The sequence below is a fragment of the Oryzias melastigma genome, linkage group LG17, assembly GCF_002922805.2.
Source record: "Oryzias melastigma strain HK-1 linkage group LG17, ASM292280v2, whole genome shotgun sequence".
NCBI lineage: Eukaryota > Metazoa > Chordata > Actinopteri > Beloniformes > Adrianichthyidae > Oryzias > Oryzias melastigma.
Window position 1 is genome coordinate 19,367,685 of NC_050528.1, and position 16,999 is coordinate 19,384,683.

The 16,999-nt window shown below is 38.8% G+C and overlaps 2 protein-coding genes, 1 long non-coding RNA gene and 1 other non-coding gene across 6 annotated transcripts; 2 read left to right on the plus strand and 2 right to left on the minus strand.

Moving 5' to 3' along the window:
• The first annotated feature begins 550 nt into the window (after positions 1–550).
• LOC112147188 (ceramide synthase 2) lies at positions 551–5,247 on the plus strand. Its single transcript, XM_024273385.2, has 11 exons — positions 551–820; positions 1,930–2,101; positions 2,270–2,387; positions 2,731–2,849; positions 2,959–3,016; positions 3,103–3,153; positions 3,293–3,385; positions 3,556–3,684; positions 4,491–4,600; positions 4,675–4,828; positions 4,964–5,247. Exons 2-11 carry the CDS (start codon positions 1,935–1,937, stop codon positions 5,174–5,176), a joined length of 1,212 nt encoding a protein of 403 aa, XP_024129153.1. The 5' UTR covers positions 551–820; positions 1,930–1,934; the 3' UTR covers positions 5,177–5,247.
• LOC112147190 lies at positions 4,469–10,730 on the minus strand. The gene is made up of 3 exons (XR_002919416.2): positions 9,810–10,730; positions 4,901–5,032; positions 4,469–4,815 (listed from the first exon to the last, which is right to left on the minus strand). It is a non-coding gene; the product is annotated as an uncharacterized LOC112147190 (long non-coding RNA).
• trnam-cau lies at positions 5,805–5,876 on the minus strand. Its single transcript has one exon. It is a non-coding gene; the product is annotated as a tRNA-Met (tRNA).
• pdca (phosducin a) lies at positions 8,930–15,906 on the plus strand. 3 transcript variants are annotated; one of them, XM_024273388.2, is made up of 7 exons: positions 8,930–9,247; positions 11,700–11,899; positions 13,406–13,463; positions 14,119–14,255; positions 14,336–14,555; positions 14,654–14,766; positions 15,468–15,906. In XM_024273388.2, exons 3-7 carry the CDS (start codon positions 13,418–13,420, stop codon positions 15,654–15,656), a joined length of 705 nt encoding a protein of 234 aa, XP_024129156.1. In that variant the 5' UTR covers positions 8,930–9,247; positions 11,700–11,899; positions 13,406–13,417; the 3' UTR covers positions 15,657–15,906. The 3 variants fall into 3 exon arrangements, with proteins under 3 accessions (XP_024129156.1, XP_024129155.1, XP_024129157.1); XM_024273387.2 differs by having other exon boundaries at positions 11,785–11,899; XM_024273389.2 differs by lacking the exon at positions 11,700–11,899.
• Positions 15,907–16,999: the final 1,093 nt, after the last annotated feature.

The following is a 16,999-nucleotide window of genomic DNA, read 5'->3' on the forward strand; positions in this document are numbered from 1 at the left end:
TATTAATACAAACACACCCGTGTGCCCACAAGGAAAGCATCCACACCCAAAATGCATGCAAATTATGTTTGTCAAACAATTTTCTTTTGTCATACAACCCAGTTGACTTGTTATTTTGTTCCAGATACACACAGTTTTGCCTGAATTGTAGTATCTAGTATTGCAAAAGGGTATGAATCACATGACGATTTAGCTGATTTACACAAAAGCTCAAATTCAGGATGAGTTAGAACTGAAGAGGGGACAGTGTGGAAAGAAAGTATTGGAAAATCCACCTGCTTTGGTGTATTTAGAGGAACGTATTTGTTTAAGAAAAGAACATGTTCCCATGTAAAGTTTGAAAGTACAATAAAATAGAATATCAAGTCAGAAATACATTCAAAGGGGTTTGAAACGTTTCTTAAGATTTTTTTAAAAAGTAGTTTTATTCAAAAATTTTAAAAAAAAGTTTGAAGTTGAAGTAGCACGTGAGAGCACACCGGAAGTATTTTTCAAACGTTTCAACTTAAATGTTCAAGCACTAAAATGTAATGAGGGACAAGTAGATTATATGAGGTTCTTGAAGTAAATACATAAATATAAATATTAATATTTTTTAAAAGTAACCCGTTAATTTGATTAAATTAACAGTTTTATACGTGCTTTATTTTGAAACTTGTGAACGCAACTTCCTGTTAGCTCTTCTAGCTTAATGGCAGATCCACGGTGCCGCATCCCGAGCAGCCTGCTGAACCTCACCGGGGCTCCGTCGTTGTCACTGTGGACCACCATAATCTTGTACCTCGTTCCAGAGAAATTATCTTCTCCACGGAGCTGAAACGTAAGTTTTATATCGAATTTTTACTGTTTTTTGACCAAATTCAGCGTTTCTGACCGTGAAGGTGAGTGAACCAGTGCATCAACATCATCACTTTATTCACTAATCTTGATGGTAAATATTAATAAATATATGATACTTTTGTTTCATTTATTCTTTTTGTGTTATTTAGTGTTGCTCATGAAGAGGGCAAAACTGCAGGATGTTTGTGTTTTGAAACCTCAGTGTTGTTGTTAAACCCACGTGACAGCCAGACTGGTGTGGAAGTGTGACCTCTCTGGGGTCTGAGGCTTGCTTATAGCAAAACAATATAGTCCTCCTGATGCTGCTTCACTTTTTCAGACTGTAATAATTAAAAATAATTTCACTCTATATATTTCACTCTGTTCCACAAGAGGTAAGAGAGTATGGTTGATATGAACAGCACAAACACTTTGCTGCCCACAGTTAACCATTCCCACACCCTCATTTAAAGACGTTATAACGCCCACAGACCATCTTTGCTCCGCCCTCACAGGCTGAGCTACTGCTACACGCCCCTCCCCCTCATTTTTTTCCATTGCCAACCTGGTCAGAGCAGTAGGTGACAAATTCATAACTTTTATCCTAAATGGCTTGTTTTCTGTAGCTTTAACTCCATAGAAACCATTTGATTTTTTTGTCCCCTGGGAGTTACAAACAGGTCTATGTAAGTTTAAGAAGAATCCGCCAAAGTATTTTTTTTTTATTTCCTTGGCAACCAAGTTTTTTGGTAACCATGACCACATTCGTAAAATGTTCATACTGTATGTCTTATCGTTACGTTCAGCTTGAGCCAGGGATTCGTGTTATAAATTTTTTACAAGTAAAAAAAAGGGGGGGGGGGGCAAAAGGGAAGCACCACTTCAGTATTTCCAAAATTCCTTTTTATCAGGTACTAGTTGTGTGCAAATTTTGCAGACCTTTTTGAAGTATTTTTTAGGCCGAATTCTTTGTTTTAGGACAGAAGAACTGCTAAAACAATCCTTGTAGTCCAGGCCTCTTTTGTCCATAATCATCTAACGTTGGTACACCGTGTCTGATAGAGTTTTTGGTCTGTATATTTCCCTGTCACCTGTTATGTTTGTCCCCAGAAAAAATGGATCTGCTGCCTGACCTCTGGAAACAGGAGTACTGGCTTCCTCCTGGTGTGACCTGGAAAGACATGGAGCAGCTGGCAGACTCAGACAGACCTCAACCCAAGGATCTCCTCGTAGCTTTGCCCCTTTCCTTGTGCTTTGTTGCCCTGCGTCATGTTTTCGAGAGGTATGCATCAGGCATCTTTCCTGGAGGAGCACTTTATAAACTTATAAAACTGTCATTGATGTCAAGATATTATAGGATTTCTCTTGAGTGGAGTCCAGACTGCCATTGGTTTACTGACAGACTGTTCCACATGATTTGTATAAACCATCCAACTCTCTTCATCCACAGATTTTTGGCCCCGCCCCTCTGCAGGTGGCTCGGGGTAAAAAAAAGATCACAAATAGCGGCTGCCCCCTCCCCACAGCTGGAGTCATTTTACACCCAGAGGAGCAGACACCCAACACAGGTGGGTATGAAAAAACTGTAAACAAGACATTTACTTTGAGCGGGTAATTACTAAGATATTTTGCATTAATAGATATTAACTGATATTTTTTAATATTAAAAACATTTGATTTTGTTTGAGTGAGTTCTTTGAATTTGCATAAAATACTCAAATCATTTTGATTGTCATCTTTCAACACTTTTTGATTTTTGCCATGTCTCATCTTCAGAAAAACGTTTTGCCTTTAATTAAAAAAAAAGTTTTTTTTCCAAAATTTTTTGGTGTGATTTTCATCCTAATTTTTTAAGAAAATCAAATACGTCTTCACACATTTGTCTCTGTTCTTACTGTGTTGATATTTCAGAAGGAGGTTGCTAGTTTAATGCTCCTGTGCGGAAAAACCCAGAGGCAGATTGAGATGTGGTTCAGACGTCGTAGGAACCAAGACAGACCCTGTCAAACCAAGAAGTTTGGAGAAGCCGCGTAAGTATATTTTACCCCACAAAAATAACATTATCCGCCCTCAAAAATTAAGATATAAAATCCAAACTCCTAAAGGGCTTCTGGAAATACCCATGTGTTCTTTTGGCAGCTGGAGGTTCTTCTTCTACCTCACAGCATTTGTTGCTGGATTAGTCAGTTTATTTGATGTAAGTAGAAATTTTAATAGAAAAAAAATTGAAATAATTTTGTCATGTTTGGGTTTCACCCTCGCTCTTGTCTCTACTTTGAACAGAGACCCTGGTTCTGGGACCACAGGGAGTGTTGGAGGCAGTATCCATTTCAGGTAAAATGATCATTTTGTAATCATAGTTTTTATGTCTCAATCTTTTTTGTCTCTTCCTCTCCTTCCTGTTGTTCTTGGTTTGAGCGTATTCTGTGCTAGTGCTTTTATGTGGAAACAAAAAAGTTTTTTTTCCCCTCAGCCCTTGGAGAGAGCTCACTTCTGGTACTATATGCTGGAGTTGGGCTTCTATTTCTCTCTGCTCCTCCGGATCTCCGTGGACATCAAAAGGAAGGTGGTGGCCTTCTTGATATCATACATTTTCACCAGCCTCTTAGAGGGGTGTAACTATTTTGTTTCAGTTTGGTCATATTTATCTCGATTTCAACTGAAATCCTCAGTTTAACATGTTCAAACTGCTTGACAGATAACATGATTTTGCTGTTTTTCTGTTTGCTTTGGCAGGACTTTAAAGAACAAGTGATTCACCACTTGGCCACCATCATCCTGCTCAGTTTCTCCTATTGTGCTAATTACATTCGCATTGGGACTTTGATCTTGTTGCTTCACGACTCTTCTGATATCCTGCTGGAGGTATCAACCTCACAGACATATTCTGCCTCTTTACAGGAAGTTACTGCTGATTTTTTATGCGTATTTCCAGCTCATGCATAGCAACAAAGTGTTAGAAGCAGGTTTTCTGAATGTTGTAAATGGCGATAATTAGCTTAAACTTTAAAGACCCACTCTGATCATCCTTTGATCTATTGTAGAAGCGTTCCCAATGGTTTTTTTTAATTGTGATTACCCTTTTTAGCCAACATTTTAAAAACCTCTGTAGTTCTTCTAGGACATAGCTACTGCAGAACAACAGAAGTTTAATACCGTCCCCCTTACCATCATCCACAACTTAGAGCTCTCTATTTACTACTTTACACCCAATTAAATCCCCAACCTCACAACAATTTGAATAAAAAAATACTCAACAATTCATTTTTTAGCTTAATTTTCTTTATTTATGTCCTCCATCATCAGAAAAATGACACAAAAGATGATAAAAACACATTTTTTTTCAAAGTTGGTCTTTAAAATGCACTTTTGGCCATTCTAAGAAAAGATCAGTGTATCAACCTGAAGCTGACTAAAGCTGCTTCAGTAGTCGGATCCTGTGATCCTCATATGTAAGAGCCAGCGGTACACCTGCACAAAGAGACTTTTTGTGCTCAAAAAATAAACCAAACTTTTTATTCTGAAGTTATCTGAGTTACAGTAACTCACTACTACACCCCAGATTGAAACAACAATCCTTACATTTTCCCTTATAGCTGTTTTGGTCACCAGTACTTTGTTTCTTTGCAAGTCCTGTTTTATTAATCTATTTTTTTTATTTTAATCTGTAGTCTGCCAAGATGTTCCACTATGGCACCGGCTGGAAGAAGACGTGTGACTCTCTGTTTGTGGTGTTTTCTGTGGTTTTCCTTGTGACTCGGCTGGTTATTTTCCCCAGCAAGTAAGCCACAAATGGTCTTTAGTAACTGGTCCATCTTTGAGGAATCTTGATTTAAACCTTTCTTTTGCCCACAGACTCATTCGCGCTACCCTGTTACTATCAATGGAGGTGTTCGAGCCCTTTGTTGGCTATTACTTTTTCAACATCCTGCTGATGGTGCTCCAGGTTCTTCACATTTTTTGGGCTGGCTTAATCCTACGCATGGTTTTTAAGTTCTTGAAAGGCAAGGTGAGAACCATCAGTGAAGGATTTTGGAGATTTTGGTTCATCATCACCCAAACGTCAAAAAAGCACACTAACCTTTAGCATCCAAAAAAAACCACACTTCATTTCTGAGACCTCTGTGTCTGCTTCTGTCCACAGCTGGAAAAGGATGAACGCAGCGATGAAGAAAGTGTTGTTGAAGAGGAGGAGAATAGTGAAGATGAAAACCTGGATCAAAGGAGAGATTGCTATTGGGAAAAAAGCAAAGAAACTCTAAACTCCAGATTTTCTGCGCTAACCAACAATTGTGTCCTTAATAACCTGACCCATCAGAGGTTGTCTTTACCCAACAGGATGGCTAAATCTCAATAAAGCGCTTCTACTTTAGGGTTTTTAACCTTTTAAAGGCACACCGTTAGTAAAATTTTATTGCACTATTATCACATTATGACTCAAAGATAATTATTTTAACTCTTTTTAAATATGTTTCATTGTCGTCACTCTTGGATTATTCGCCACTGTTGAAAATGATGCACATATTTCTGGATGTTTTATTGAGATAATGCTGATATTATAAAAAAAATTTACACTAATGTTATAGAAATAAAGTAATGGTTTAACATAAATAGTTGGAACTTTTACTTTAAGTTGTAAATTGTCTTATTTGTTGTTAGAACTGAAGTTTGAATGTAAAGTTGAGGTGTTAAAGTACATTTAAGTTGAGGTGTTAAAGTACATCTAAGTGTGATTTGTTGTTAGATACTCTACATTTCGGTTTATACCTTATCACTAATGGTGAGATTTTTCATTTTTTATTGAATTCAACTGTTTCATTCCGAAATAAAATGTATTTTATTTAAAAGGGAGATGAAAAATATATAAAAAAAATAATTCGTTATTATGACAAAACATTAGAGGAAATGTGTTCAAACGAAGATAACCTCCCAAAATCCCCGGTAATGTGCATTATCAATCGCAAAAACAGAAATATATAAGTCCTTAGCAGAGGATGGTTTCGATCCATCGACCTCTGGGTTATGGGCCCAGCACGCTTCCGCTGCGCCACTCTGCTAACTTCCGGCACTTTGCGGTCAATTTTTTGTATATATTTGGATCAGCTTGACATATGGCACTTCGGGACCGCGCTTGTTTTAAACGAGCTATATATTTTCTACAAGACAATTTTCACAAACATTAGGCAAGATACCCCCCCCTCAAAAAACGTGATAATATTTCAGTTTAATGTCGGTCATACAAGTATCGCGCTCACTTCAACAGCAGGGCCATCTGCTGACCGTCACCACGAACGTGTTGCCTGGCTTCATTCCCAGTGAACGTAATTAATCCAGTTAAATTAAGTGTAGCCAACATTTGTTAAAAGCGAATCAGCTCTCGGGTGATGCAAATGACTTTACATTTATAAAGGGCAGCCTCGTGCATCTTTACTCACCCAGTTTAATTACTTTGGCGCAGTCAACGCACCTACATACACAAACATAAACACCTGTAAGTTAAGAAAGTTATCCGGGAGTGGTGACGCATGCTCATTCTATTGTATTCTATTCTTGCTTTCCTCAACACAACAGTAGAAATCTGTAACAGTCTGTGGCGCCTGCAGGGGCCACCCCACGTTCAACCCCCTGGTCACTAAGCTTTGCTTGCATCCGTTCTGCATTTCATCCCTAAACAATCAGAAGGTGCTGGATAATTGCCCAGGAGGGGAGAGGAGATGAAGAGCACACCAGCCCGTCCATTACGCACACACAGGTGCACGTGTGCAGGCGCGAGCACACACAGCGAGCCTCCATGGAAAACTGTCACCAGCGCACTCAGAAACAACGCAAAAATATCTTAATATTCAAGGAGGATAATCACACCCAGACCAGATGTTTACTGAAAGCGGGAAATTCTAGAGTCCTCTCACACTTTACTGATTTTGGAGGAGCGCGCTCCTGGTTCAAAGGCGCAGAGAGACAGACTGACAGTCCTCATGAAAAGTACACAGTCTATTGTTCTGAATTAACAAATAAAACTCTTTATGTTAAGCAATACTCCAAAGTTATTTAATAAATGTTTACAAAGCATGATCAGAAGTGATTTGGATGGGTATGGATCACCAATTGGCGGAAGTCCCCGGTTCTTGACCCCGCAAATTTTCGTTGTGGCTCCTTCACGGGTGCATCTTCTTTCAATATTATGGCCCGCAGCATCAGGTACTGGATGGCAAGGACCATATTATTTTTGCTTAGAGTGAAAAACGTAAAAAGTCCTAATTATTATTATTATTTATTTATTATTTTATCTTTCTGTAGTCATCCCTCTGTGTTTCTCTTCAAGCCGTACCCATAGACTGTATATAAAATAACTGGACAGAGCAAGCCCCCCTACTTCCGTGTTCCATATAGGAAGTACCACTGGGTTGCAAAAAAGCCAAAGTCCCATTGACTTACATTGAGAAACAGACAGTTATTTCTCAGTCATTTTATATGTCAGAATAATCATTCTTCCTCTGCTGCTTCTGAATAACTTATTTTTTTCTAATCCTAATTTAAGATTTTTTTTTTCATCATCACAAGTTATTAGAGTTATAAATTGACCAATCAGATGGCTCAATAAGCGTTTGTGGGTCTGACGTCGAACGTCTGGGGGGTTTGAGTGACAGATGACGGGTAGCCAATGGGAGCAGACTTCATCAATGCGGTCCATGAGGACCTTTTCACACCTACTTTACAATTCAACAATGTACCAATCATTGTCCTACTGTTGTTTTCCTTAATGGAATGTACCGATGCAGCAGTTTAAAACAACAAGAGGCGCATGCTGTCGACATTTTTAGATGAGGATTTACTCTGTAGAAATAGATTTCATTCTGAGGTTATGTGCTTTGGACTTTTTTGTTTAACGTTCGTTTTTCTTTTTTTCACTGTTTTGGTTCTAGCTTATAAATAATAAGTTGCGTATATGCGCATAAAATTCCCAACCAAAGTTTCATCTTCGCCGCACTTTTCCAGCTTCAGCCTGAATTAGACGCAGCCTGAAGGGGAGCGCGAGACAAACTTGAAAGGACCGGGTCGTATTTTCAAACAGAAATAAAGATCCAGATGTTCACTTGTTGGGATGGTTATTTATTTTGAATACCGCTGAACGCGCTCTTCACGTGCATCTGATCAGACAGTAACCTGGCAGCGCATGTGAAGTGACAAGCTGCAGCTGCGGCGCGCGCGAGGGGGGCACGGGCCGGTCTGCAGTGGCGTCACCCAAATGCTCCTTTTATCTCGACAAAAAGGAATAAATGTAAGTAAATCCAAAAGGACCGCTGACAGAATCAAATGTTGGGATGGTTCTCCCTCAAACACTTGAACTTGTACAATTCTCCCGAGCCGCCGTTATTAAAGTAGAAGCTGTTTACATCCCGCGGTCTCAGGTAGAGGCGTGGAAAGAGGTGGAGGGTAGCAATAAACTCACTCCTGATTGGCGACAGTACTTCTTGACTCAGACTAATCGCTGGAGATGGGTTGCAAATGGCGATATCCGTTTCAGGAAGTGACGGTGAAAGCAGCGGCCTACTTTTGCGAGGAGAGGAGGTAATAGGCGTGTTTGAGATCCCCCGGCGCTGCGCAGATCGCCTGGATTGCGGTCATGCTGGTTAGTTTCTTGCACTGACGTCAAATGTGCGCCGTCACGAAGTATCGCGAGAAAGGGGCGGGTTCAAGGCGCCTTCCTAAGCCAGCGCAGCCAGAAAATAGGTACTGCGCTGGCTGCAGGCAGGCGTAAAGACTACAAAACAATGCATTGTGGGAAACTGTGTCAACACAGTTCTTGTAGTTAATGTGAAATAACTGGCACTAAATGAAGGACATTGGTGTATTTTTTTACTTTTTCTGGAAGGTAGTGAATCACTGATGAAAAAATAAACAAGATTTGAAATAATCTGTGGTCATATTTGTTATTGTTGCCTCTAAAACTTAACTTTAATTTTATTTTATTTATTTATTTGGGACAGTGCACATGTAATGAATCCCGCAGCTATTTTTTATTTTTTTTACTTTTTTACTCTAAAATATGTTAAAAAATTAATATAAAAAGACACAACAGCACAAATCATACTAGGAGGAGTGGCTTACTAACTTTCAGCCGAATGTTAAGGACAACCCCCAACTCCTTGATCTTGTACAGTCTCGTTGTTCGCCCTCATCTCAGGCGCCTTTCTCCGCCCCCTCCTGCAGCAGCTTAGTCTCGCCGACGATGCAGGCGAGGCGCTGGGGGATCTCAAACACACCTAATGCATTTCCAATGGGGGACCTCATAGCTTGCTAAGTCCATTATTTTTACAGTCAATGGTCTCAACACGCGCTTCGCGGAAGTTCCTCCTCCACGACTCCACACACGCCTCGAAGCCTCGAAACAGAACGTCACATCAACCACTGATAACCACAAAATGCGGTAGGAGATTGCTGTATTTTCAACAGTTGTGGCTATGTCATCTTTAGATGAGGATGCAGTCTGGTTCCGAGCCTTGTCTTTGATACAGGTGGCTTACTTGGAGTAATTGTAACTCAAAGATGTCGGTCACCATACTCAGCATCCTTTAATTAGTCGTGGCCACCGCTAGCTAGCGCCCGAGCTAACTCCAGCAATGTCGGAGTTTGCTGCAGACGAATATTCACGTTTTTTCTCCATGGTGATCACAAAAGATCAGAAAAAAATATTCAAAAGTAAACTTTACAAAGTCAGGTTGGTTTTCACAACGTTTTGAATAAAAGTAGGTGCGGAGCAAGGCAAACTGAACGTCACTAGGTTTCTGGAAATGCGTCACGTTTCCCAGCATGCACTGCGGCTCAAAATTTATTTTTGGAAAAGGAAAAAAACCTTTAAAATCATGCTTATTTTTCTTCATTTTTATTTAAAAGTAACAAACATAATGTATGTAATCCAAATTTGTCAAAAACGCACTGGGAACAAAACCATGTGTTTACAAGTCTGATAATAGGATGGGTATAAATACCGATCGTGACCAAACCCCCCTTGAGCTTCTCTTAGCGCTGGGAGTTGCTCCGTGTGATACTGATCCTCAGTGCTGACGGGATCAGTAGCAGGGAAGGCGGGCAGGTCTGACCGGACGGCAGGTCAGACTGGTAGGCATACTCAGCCGAGCCGTCGGTCAATGGTTGCATCAGCATGTGCAATCAGGTGACCGGTTGGGCCCTACCAGCCTTGCCTTCCCCACATGTTTTTGTTTGAATTGTTCATTTCATTTTAAGTTGGAATATTAATTCATATTAATTAGCCTCCACATGTTTTTTTTTTCATTTCATTTTAAGTTGGAATATCAAATAGCCTCCATTTAAGATCTGAATATCATTTAATAAAAGTCATCCTCCAAACAGAAGGGTCCAAACCGACCTTCACTAAAAAGCACTTTTCTTCACGTGGGTGCGCTATGAACCACACGAGTTTACATTTAAATGTAAGAGTACATTTTAAAAACTGGAACAACTATTAAAAATAAATAAAATAAATGTTGTACAGGAACACAAGGAAGAAATATTTGGATAAAGAGGAAATTCTGTGGAGGAAATGTAGATCTTCATCTGCTAATGCACTTTTTTAAAGTTACTTTTTAGTTTATTACTTTTCCCTGGATAATGACATTTTTCTCCTGTGTATTTAAATCATCTTTTCCTTTTGGGCTTTCCCTTCAGGGTCTCCACAGCCAATGAGTTTGCTCCATCTAACCGTCTTCTGCATCCTTTCCTCTTTGTATAAACCTCCTCTTTGGTCTTTCTCTAGACCTCTTTCCTGCATCTCTAGAGTTAGAATCTTTCAAACAATATCTTCTCTGTCTCTCCTCCGAACAAGTCCAAACCATCTCAGTCTGGACTTGATCTCCAAATCCTCTAACATGTGCTGTCCCTCTGATGGATTTATTCCTGATTCAGAAAAACAAAAATGATTAAAATATAAATTGAAATATTCATTCATTCATTCAGTCATCTTCTTGTCCGCTTCTTCCCTTTTGGGGTCGCGGGGTGCCGGAGCCTATCCCGGCTACTGATGGGCGAAGGCGGGGTACACCCTGGACAGGTCGCCAGTCCGTCGCAGGGCCTCAATCACACACATTCACTCTCACATTCATACCTAGGGGCAATTTAGAGTCACCAATTAACCTATGAAGCATGTTTTTGGACGGTGGGAGGAAGCCGGAGTCCCCGGTGAAAACCCACGCATGCACGGGGAGAACATGCAAACTCCACACAGAAAGGTCCCAGCCGGGAGTCGAACCGGGGCCTTCTCGCTGTGAGGCGAGAGCGCTAACCACTGCGCCACCGTGCAGCCCATTGAAATATTGTAAATATTAATAATAATAAAAGTTTATAATAAAAATTGGTGATCTACTGTATCAGAGCCATTGTTTATTTAATATTTAAGGCATGTTATCTGCAGCACCGCAGGAGCTTATTAGAGATTTCCCTAACATCAACACTATACCACCACTCTCTCCCACTAGCTTATAGTACCTCATAACCCAAGCTAACATTAGCATATCAACAAATAAAATTAAAATTAAAACAAAAAAATGTGATTTGAATAAAGAAATCCTCAGAAAGACAGTTTTGTTCTGACATTATTTTATATAAAAGAGAAAAATGCTGTAAGAATATGTTAAAAATACCATCCTGTTCTGTATTTTTTAGAGCATTATAAACAGAGAAATTATGGTTTCTTCTTTCTGATCAGAATCAGAGTATTCTACTGTTATAGGATCTCTATGTTAAAATATCAACTTTTTATTTGCAAGATGTTATTCTGTCTGAATGTTAAACACATTTACTTGGATTCATTTGTATAAGTGAGATTGCTGCTCCTAATCATAATACATAACACCACACTACAGCAAAGAAGATGATGAAGATGACAATGAAGATAAAGCTTATTGCCTCATCTCTGTCCCCACCCTTTCCTAAACTCCTACACCTCAGCCTCCTCCAGCTTCTCCTGTCAGTGAAAGCCTGGACTCAGAGAGAACAAAATCTGGAAATATTTTTTCCATAAAAAACAGACAAGGCTTAAAGAGAGATTGTTTCTAACACAAAGGTAAGATTTTTTTTAGCTACACAAATTATTTTTATAGTGTGTTTCAGCAGAATTTGAATTTTATTTGCTTGAAATATACTTCACAAACGTTTTTTATTTTTTATTTTTGCATGAATCTACTTTTATAGAATTGGACGAATGTCTAATTTTAGGGGGATCTTGACAGCTTCTGTCAACTCATTGACATAAATGTTGTTACAGAAAAGTCAATTTATTCATTTTTTCATGAAAATGTAATAATAGGTCGCATTCTGAGGGCATGTGAGATTAAAACTACTGTTGCTTTCAGTTTGTTCAAACCAGAAATGAAAAAATAAAATACCTGTCAGAATTAGTTTGCTGAGGCTAATGGGCTTTAGAGGTTTTATTACTGACGCAGTTTTGATCAGGTCTGTGTAGTCATCGCCTACTCAGCTGTATCAGCAGCTTACACGTGCACTTAATTATCCCAGATGGGAGGAAAATGTTCTCACTTTGCACCTAAACAGCAACAATAAAAGTGTTTAAAATCTGCTTGATGCAATTAAACTCAGAGTTTCACTAATTGCATATACCTACTAGAGCTGAAACCTTAAAGAAGCCCTTTATGTCTCATCAAGTTTAATTTGTTTGAATTGCATGACTAAAAGACAGGCAGACTGAGCTTGCATATGATATCAACACAGTCATACAGTCCCTAAGAAGATGTCCTGGGTGTGCATGCATGGCAGACTTCCTGTAATCTCAGCATAATCTGATAAGTAAACATCAGCCTGGTTCACAATAAGTGCTTGTGACAACAGTGTGTATGACAACATTTCATACACAAATGGACGTTTCTGGTCGGCTTTTGAATGCATTAAAGTTTGCTGTTAATTTGATTTTGCAAGTTTGGACTTGGAAATGCTGCGTGAAAAAGCCTTTCAACGAACCGTGCTATTTAAATGCAAATAGTTGAACTTTATCAGACCTGATACAGCAGACAAAACATAAAAATTGACCATTTATGCATCTTTAAAATTTGAGTTTATCATGCAATCCAACTTTTAAATCTGGAGTACACTCATCAAATACATACTTTTTTGTTTATTGTTATGTTAATTTTTCTTTTTTTTTATTATCTCTAATTCTAATTAAATTATGTCTTCACTTTACTTGTTTATTTTTTATGTTTTAATTGCTTTTTGGCTCATACTTATTATGTGTTCTGATATGTAATTGACACATTGGATTTTTTTTGTGGAATTTGAGGATTTATGGTTTTGTAACTGAGTTTTTTGTAACCTTGCATTTGGATTTGTAGTCTAGTATTTGCACAGTCCATTGCACAAGTTTATTTTTTCCTAAAATGTACTAAAATAAAGTTGACTGGTCAGTAAATTAATAATAAAAAATTCCAAAACACAACAATATTTGTAAAACCCTGCTGAAAAAAAGCAAAGTTTAGCTACGCTAAGAAGTACATTTTCCTGGATCTTTACCTGAATGGACCTGCTCAGGTGATTAATGTTGGTCTTTTCCTTTCAGGTCCTTGTAAAGATGTCATCGGTTCAGGAGGAGGAAGAGTTGCCTGCCAACCACACAGGTCAGAAACACTACAGACAAAAAATTCTTGTATGCAAACGCAAATCCAGCAAAAACTAAAATTTTCTTGGAGTTTAACTGTTTTAAACAGAATGTGGTCATTAAGCTCTTCATCACCTTTGTCGGTGATACTCAAACACAAAATCTTTAACGTACTGTAACTTTTCAACCGTTAACACGATTAATGTAATTCCAGCAAATTCTGAGGGAGGAAAGCGGCTCGTGTTAACGGTTGAAAAGTTACAGTAAATCAAAGAACACGGGAGCGCTGGTGTTAAAGGATTAAACCAAGATGTCATCATTTGAAACTCGACCAGTAAAATAGGTAATAGCTCAGGTAAATGACCTGTTTAGCCGGGATGTTTAGATATACAAGTAAACATCATGGATGTTAGTGCTCAGTCAGAAAATATCCTTTCTCGATTGATTACATGATGACACATTTTATAACATTTTGATAAGTTTATGTAAAGCCAAATAAATCACTCTTAAATCCAAGTTACTTTTAGTGGGTTTTTTTCTTTGTGGGACAAAAGAGAGGACCAATGAACCTACTGCCAGCATAATCTGCTGTAATCTGATAATTCTGTGACAGATTTGATGCTGCTTATTCCAAACTGTCAGAACCTACATCCCATATTGTTGTCTGTCTTCAGGTCCAAAAGGGGTGATCAATGACTGGCGAAGGTTTAAGCTGGACAGTGTGGACCAAAATGTCCCTCAAAGAAAGCGAGAGCTACTGAGACAAATGTCCAATCCTCGAGATGACGACAAGGAAAGAGTCAACAGAAAGGTGGAGTTACTAAACAAAAGGACTCTGAAAGACATGTTATGTGTAACCATCATGCAGGTTAACACTTTATTGCTGTCCAGATGAGTGTGCAGGAGTACGAGATGATCCAGGACGAGGACGAGCGTTGCCTGAAACGCTATAGGAAACAGTGCATGCAGGACATGCACGAGCGCCTGAGCTTCGGTCCAAAGTTTGAATGTGTCCACGAGCTGGAGAGCGGAGAAGCTTTCCTGGAGGTGATAGAGAAGGAGCATCGGCTAACCCTGGTGGTAGTTCACATCTACCAACATGATGTCAAAGGTTAGTCTGAACAATAGACTAAGCTCCCAAGTGTCTTTTACCACAATCATTTCTGTCAATGTAAAATTCTCATGGATTTGTTCTGCACGTTTTGACAGGCTGTGAGCAGATGAACTCATGCTTGGACTGCCTGGCAACAGAGTATCCCACTGTTAAGTTTTGTCGCATTGATGCCGTGGCAACAGGAGCTGCAGAGCGCTTCTCCTCTGAGGTTAGTTCACTAGTAAAAAAAAAATTAAAAAAGATTAAATTCTGCCTTATTTATTTACTTCAAACAATCTGATAGGCCTTAAGCAATTGGTGAAGAGAAACAAAATGAGAACATAGGTCCGAGTACTACAAATCGGTCTCTTGAATAAGCTATTGTCATAACAGCTATGAACATGTGACCACATTGGAAAAAACATTTTAAAAATAAGTCTTGAAAAACTTTGCTGCTTTCTGTCCTAAAGATTTCTATTAAACTGAATTGAAATACATTGAAAAAGTGTGAAAAAATCTGCAACTTCCACTGAGGACCAAGACTGGGTAGGAGTGATTAAAACTTAGATATTTAATACGTTTTCACATGTTTTCAGCTAAATTACACGAATAGACTCAAGACAGATGCATCCCTCAAACCTGAAAAATCAGGGCTGGCGCCAGACAGGAGACTAAGCAGGGTGAGAAAACAGAAAATCAGGTCCGGATAGAAATGCTCGGTATTGCAGGCAGAGTGGCACAATCAATACTTTGCACTGAGTGAGCTTCCTGTGGGTGACTGTCAGATGAAAGAACTGTGCGCTGGGGCTGCTGGGATATGTAGTGTTAGAACTTAAGAGACGGCTCCTGCCAGTGACCAGAGAGGGAGACAGAGCTCTGACTCCTGACAAGTAGCACATAACAAATATTGTTGTCGTTGTGTTCTTTCAGGTCCTTCCCACCTTGCTGGTGTACAAATCTGGTGAACTACTGGGTAATTTCTTGTCCATCACCAAACACTTCAATGAAGAGTTCTTTGCAACAGACGTGGAGGCGTTCCTCAATGAATACGGCCTCTTACCTGAGAAAGAGTTTGCTGCGTGTGCTGATGAGGAAGAGGATGCTGCGGATGTGGAGTGAAAAAAGGGGAGGGGGCAAATTAAACTCTGTTTTATCAAAATGAGAATTGGAAGGAGGGGCTGATGTATGTATGTTGACAGTGTTTCAGTCAGTACACACACATAAGGACACAAAGTACAGAATAGTTAACATCCAACAGCAGTTGTATTTAGGGGTAACTAGGTGTGAATCATCAGGTGTGGGGCAGCATGTGTGAAAACACAGCTTTAAAGTCATATTATAGCTCTCCAATAAATTGTCTTTACCAATTTCTCTTTGTTTGTCTTTGTGTGGTATTGTGTGGAAGGTGAACTCTTTTTGTCTTTTTTCTCACATAATACAAGTCAAATCATGTATCTGTGCTCACTAAAATCAAGAAAACAGCCCCCCTTTATGGCTAAAATTATACCAATAATGATCAAAAAGGTTAAAAAACTCTTAGTTTAAAACAGGGCTCCACAACCTTCAACACTTAGAGACCCACCAAAGAAAATCTTGCTTTTAACACGATCTTGTGGCATTTTTCTCATGATGGAGGACATACTTAAAGAAAATTGAGCTTTAAATTGCATTTCTGAGTATTTCTTTATTTAAATCACTGTGATTTAGGAGCAGATGAAAAATTTCCATTTAAAGAAGCCTGTAACAGTGACATAAAAGCTACAGTTGGCGGGACACAAGCTCCCTGCTCCAGTCCATTCTGGTACATCCTTTTGTAGACAAATAGATTCATGTATGTCTTCATTTTCCTCATCTGAGCTTACATCTGGATCACAACTGTACGGCTGAATATGTCCAGTATTGCTTGTCATTTTTGTTGCACTGATGATGAAAGGTTGGGGTTGTGAGGGGTTGTAAGCTAGCAGGAGAGAGAGTAAATGAAGAGATGGTGGGAAATGAGGGCAGGCTTACTCTGCGCCGATGTCCTAGCAAATGTTTTTTTTTAATTTTGATTTAAAACAACTTAATCATAATTAAAAGACCACTGGGAACAATTTCACAATAGATCAAGAGGAGATCAGAGTCGGACTTTAAAGAGCCATTCAGGTCAAATTCTCATTGACATCAATCTAATATGAGTCACAAATTTTTAATTCACCCTTCAGAAAACTACGGCACTGCTTTGAGGTTTTTTTGTTATTACTGATATGATAAAAAATAAAGAAGTGCTATGTTTTTGGCACGAATAGACCTAAACGTAAAAACAAAACAGCATTTTTTCTAAATATTTGATAGCTTAAAACTTGTGACTATTTCTGAGTCATAAGTTTGTAAATCCAACTGACAAAAAATAGTCAGAGCTAACTAAGTTATCCTTATTTTTTTTTAACTATAAAGTTAACTTAAAATATTTTGATTATTTT

Bases quoted from the DNA above. Each gene is read 5' to 3' on its own strand.
- pdca (XM_024273388.2), top strand. From the start codon at position 13,418: ATGTCATCGGTTCAGGAGGAGGAAGAGTTGCCTGCCAACCACACAG. The intron at 13,464-14,118 runs GTCAGAAACACT...GTCTGTCTTCAG, and splicing joins GTTGCCTGCCAACCACACAG to GTCCAAAAGGGGTGATCAAT. The intron at 14,556-14,653 runs GTTAGTCTGAAC...ACGTTTTGACAG, and splicing joins CTACCAACATGATGTCAAAG to GCTGTGAGCAGATGAACTCA.
- LOC112147188 (XM_024273385.2), top strand. From the start codon at position 1,935: ATGGATCTGCTGCCTGACCTCTGGAAACAGGAGTACTGGCTTCCTCCT. The intron at 3,154-3,292 runs GTAAAATGATCA...TTTTCCCCTCAG, and splicing joins GGAGGCAGTATCCATTTCAG to CCCTTGGAGAGAGCTCACTT. The intron at 3,386-3,555 runs GTGGTGGCCTTC...TTGCTTTGGCAG, and splicing joins CCGTGGACATCAAAAGGAAG to GACTTTAAAGAACAAGTGAT.